The sequence below is a fragment of the Salvelinus alpinus genome, chromosome 15, assembly GCF_045679555.1.
Source record: "Salvelinus alpinus chromosome 15, SLU_Salpinus.1, whole genome shotgun sequence".
Lineage (NCBI taxonomy): Eukaryota > Metazoa > Chordata > Actinopteri > Salmoniformes > Salmonidae > Salvelinus > Salvelinus alpinus.
Genome location: NC_092100.1, coordinates 9,098,578 through 9,101,841, shown reverse-complemented (window position 1 = coordinate 9,101,841; position 3,264 = coordinate 9,098,578). Strand labels below are relative to the sequence as shown.

Below are 3,264 nucleotides of genomic sequence, written 5' to 3'. Positions count from 1 at the left end.
CAAAACCACAACCCCCTAACCATTGGCTGGATTGTTCCATCAATCAAATCTCAGAAAGTAGCTACCCCACATGAGCAAGAGATGATGAGGTAAATGAAACGGATATGATCTACTTGAAAGTAATCGCTCTTATCTGTGTGCATCTATTTCTTTCGTGAAAAGGCATGACAGTAGTTTGCTTATCATGTGAAATATAATGCTACATTTCAGATTAACTGCATTGACAGTTGCTATAGTGTTAGCTAGCTGGCCTCTGGCATTCATCCTAGCTTTACTATCAACTGGCTAGCTTTATCAGGCAGATTTAGATGCAATGGGAAAACAAATATATTTGCTGGTTAGTTAACCATCTGATTGATGAAGGTGATTATAAATGCCATTAGCTAGCTAGATCGCTATATTGAACAAAACTATCATATTTTTTTAAACTTTACAGACGCTCTTATCTAGAGCAATTAGTTACTGGCCCAATGCGCTTAACCACTAGGCTACCTGCCACCTACTGAATTATAGTTCCTATAAGGAAACCAGTCAATTGAAATAAATAAATTAGGCCCTAATCTATGGATTTCACATGACTGGGCAGGGGTGCAGCCATGGGTCAGCCTTGGAGGGCATAGGCCCACCCACTGGGGAGCCAGGCTCAGCAAATCAGAATGATTGGCCCACCCACTGGGGAGCCAGGCTCAGCAAATCAGAATGATTGGCCCACTCACTGGGGAGCCAGGCTCAGCAAATCAGAATGATTGGCCCACTCACTGGGGAGTCCCAGACAGATGGCACCAATGACGCAAGTGGACAGCGAACCCAGCGGAGAGGCAGGAGCGGCAGCAGGATGAAAAGAGGAGGGAGGGGCTCCTCAGCCCAGCAGAGAGGTGGGCCCAGCTCTAGAAAGGCACACACCACAGAGAGAGAGTGGAGTGAGTATACCTAATTATAAAGACATTAAAATGCATGGACAGAAAGGAGATCAGAATCAGAAAGAAAAGCTCAGCTTCAGCAGCCTAGAACATCAGATTGAAAAATTACTGAGAAAAATATACAGTGATTTAGAAATCATAGTAATCAGAGTTGTGAGCCCAAGGCTTAAGATGAGGAGCTATCTGGAGGGAAAAACAGACATGACACTCTACACACTCAGGCAAATCTTGAGGACACATTATGCAAAGAAGGACGCCACTGAACTGTATCACAAGTTGACTAAGGCAAAACAAGAGACGGGAGAGTCCGCCTTGGACTTCCTAATCCGAGTCTTCAACCTGAGACAGAAAGTGTTATCAGCCTCAGCTCGTGCCCAATCAGGACTGAAATACGGAACAGGGTAAGTCAAGAGACAATGTTTGCAAGGTCATTGTTATAGGATTAACAAACGATAACGTCAGGGCAGAGATGAGAATGCATCTCCAGAATATTAACACCAGTGATGAATTGTCACTTGAGAAAATGAAAGCGAACGCATGCAAAAAGGCCAGGATTTCACCTAAGTTCACACCCACAGGAGTGAATACAGTACAGAGTGAGGATAACTGGGATAGTGGAGAGGAATGTGCACATGCAGAGGGCCCCACAGTCCGAAAACAAAATCATTGAAATTGAGTAAAATTGATGTGAGCAATGAAGCAATCAAATAACTGACCTGTCAGGTAGCATCATTAGTACAGTCAGCGCAGGGCCAGTTCAGTTAGGAATCAACCAACAGAAAACCAAATACAACCAACAGAGAGAAAAGAAAATGCAAAAGTTATGAGACTGGTCAACAGACTGGTCGTCGACTTGCCAGCATTGCTACAAATGTGGCAGTGATAGCCATTGGGCAGTAGGATCAGGGGCAACGCACAGCCATCGGGAAACGCCTGGGGGTCACAACCCTGGAACGGGGAGTGACCTCAGATACATTTAGTTCCATCCAGGGTTGCAGCGGCTGCAACGCAAAGGGAGAGAGAACCTCAGAGTTTAAGTTGTGTTTATTGGGTCATAAAGCTGCCTATTGTTTCCAAAGTGTGCCAACAGGATCACTGGAAACAGCACCAACCTACATGTAAGACTGCCCGCAAGACTGACCACAACTCACCTTGTCCTATGACACAGAGAGAGTGGGGGCCAACTACTCCAGCTACCCCAGGACACAGAGAGAGTGGGGGCCAACTACTCCAGCTACCCCAGGACACAGAGAGAGTGGGGGCCAACTACTCCAGCTACCCCAGGACACAGAGAGAGTGGGGGCCAACTACTCCAGCTACCCAGGACACAGAGAGAGTGGGGGCCAACTACTCCAGCTACCCAGGACACAGAGAGAGTGGGGGCCAACTCATCCAGCTACCCCAGGACACAGAGAGAGTGGGGGCCAACTACTCCAGCTACCCCAGGACACAGAGAGAGTGGGGGCCAACTACTCCAGCTACCCCAGGACACAGAGAGAGTGGGGGCCAACTCATCCAGCTACCCCAGGACACAGAGAGAGTGGGGGCCAACTACTCCAGCTACCCCAGGACACAGAGAGAGTGGGGGCCAGCTACCCCAGGACACAGAGAGAGTGGGGGCCAACTACTCCAGCTACCCCAGGACACAGAGAGAGTGGGGGCCAACTCATCCAGCTACCCCAGGACACAGAGAGAGTGGGGGCCAACTACTCCAGCTACCCCAGGACACAGAGAGAGTGGGGGCCAGCTACCCCAGGACACAGAGAGAGTGGGGGCCAACTACTCCAGCTACCCCAGGACACAGAGAGAGTGGGGGCCAACTACTCCAGCTACCCCAGGACACAGAGAGAGTGGGGGCCAACTACTCCAGCTACCCCAGGACACAGAGAGAGTGGGGGCCAGCTACACCAGGACACAGAGAGAGTGGGGGCCAACTACTCCAGCTACCCCAGGACACAGAGAGAGTGGGGGCCAACTACTCCAGCTACCCCAGTACACAGAGAGAGTGGGGGCCAACTACTCCAGCTACCCCAGGACACAGAGAGAGTGAGGGCCAACTACTCCAGCTACCCCAGGACACAGAGAGAGTGGGGGCCAACTACTCCAGCTACCCCAGGACACAGAGAGAGTGGGGGCCAACTACTCCAGCTACCCCAGGACACAGAGAGAGTGGGGGCCAACTACTCCAGCTACCCAGGACACAGAGAGAGTGGGGACCAACTACTCCAGCTACCCAGGACACAGAGAGAGTGGGGGCCAACTCATCCAGCTACCCCAGGACACAGAGAGAGTGGGGGCCAACTCATCCAGCTACCCCAGGACACAGAGAGAGTGGGGGCCAACT

General features: G+C 50.8%; 1 protein-coding gene across 1 annotated transcript; it reads left to right on the top strand.

The window, feature by feature from the left end:
- Positions 1-888: 888 nt before the first annotated feature.
- LOC139540513 (uncharacterized) lies at positions 889-2,970 on the top strand. The gene is made up of 2 exons (XM_071344399.1): positions 889-1,321; positions 2,000-2,970. The coding sequence occupies exon 2, from the start codon at positions 2,080-2,082 to the stop codon at positions 2,968-2,970; it is 891 nt and encodes a 296-aa protein (XP_071200500.1). The 5' UTR covers positions 889-1,321; positions 2,000-2,079.
- The last annotated feature ends 294 nt before the right edge of the window (positions 2,971-3,264 follow it).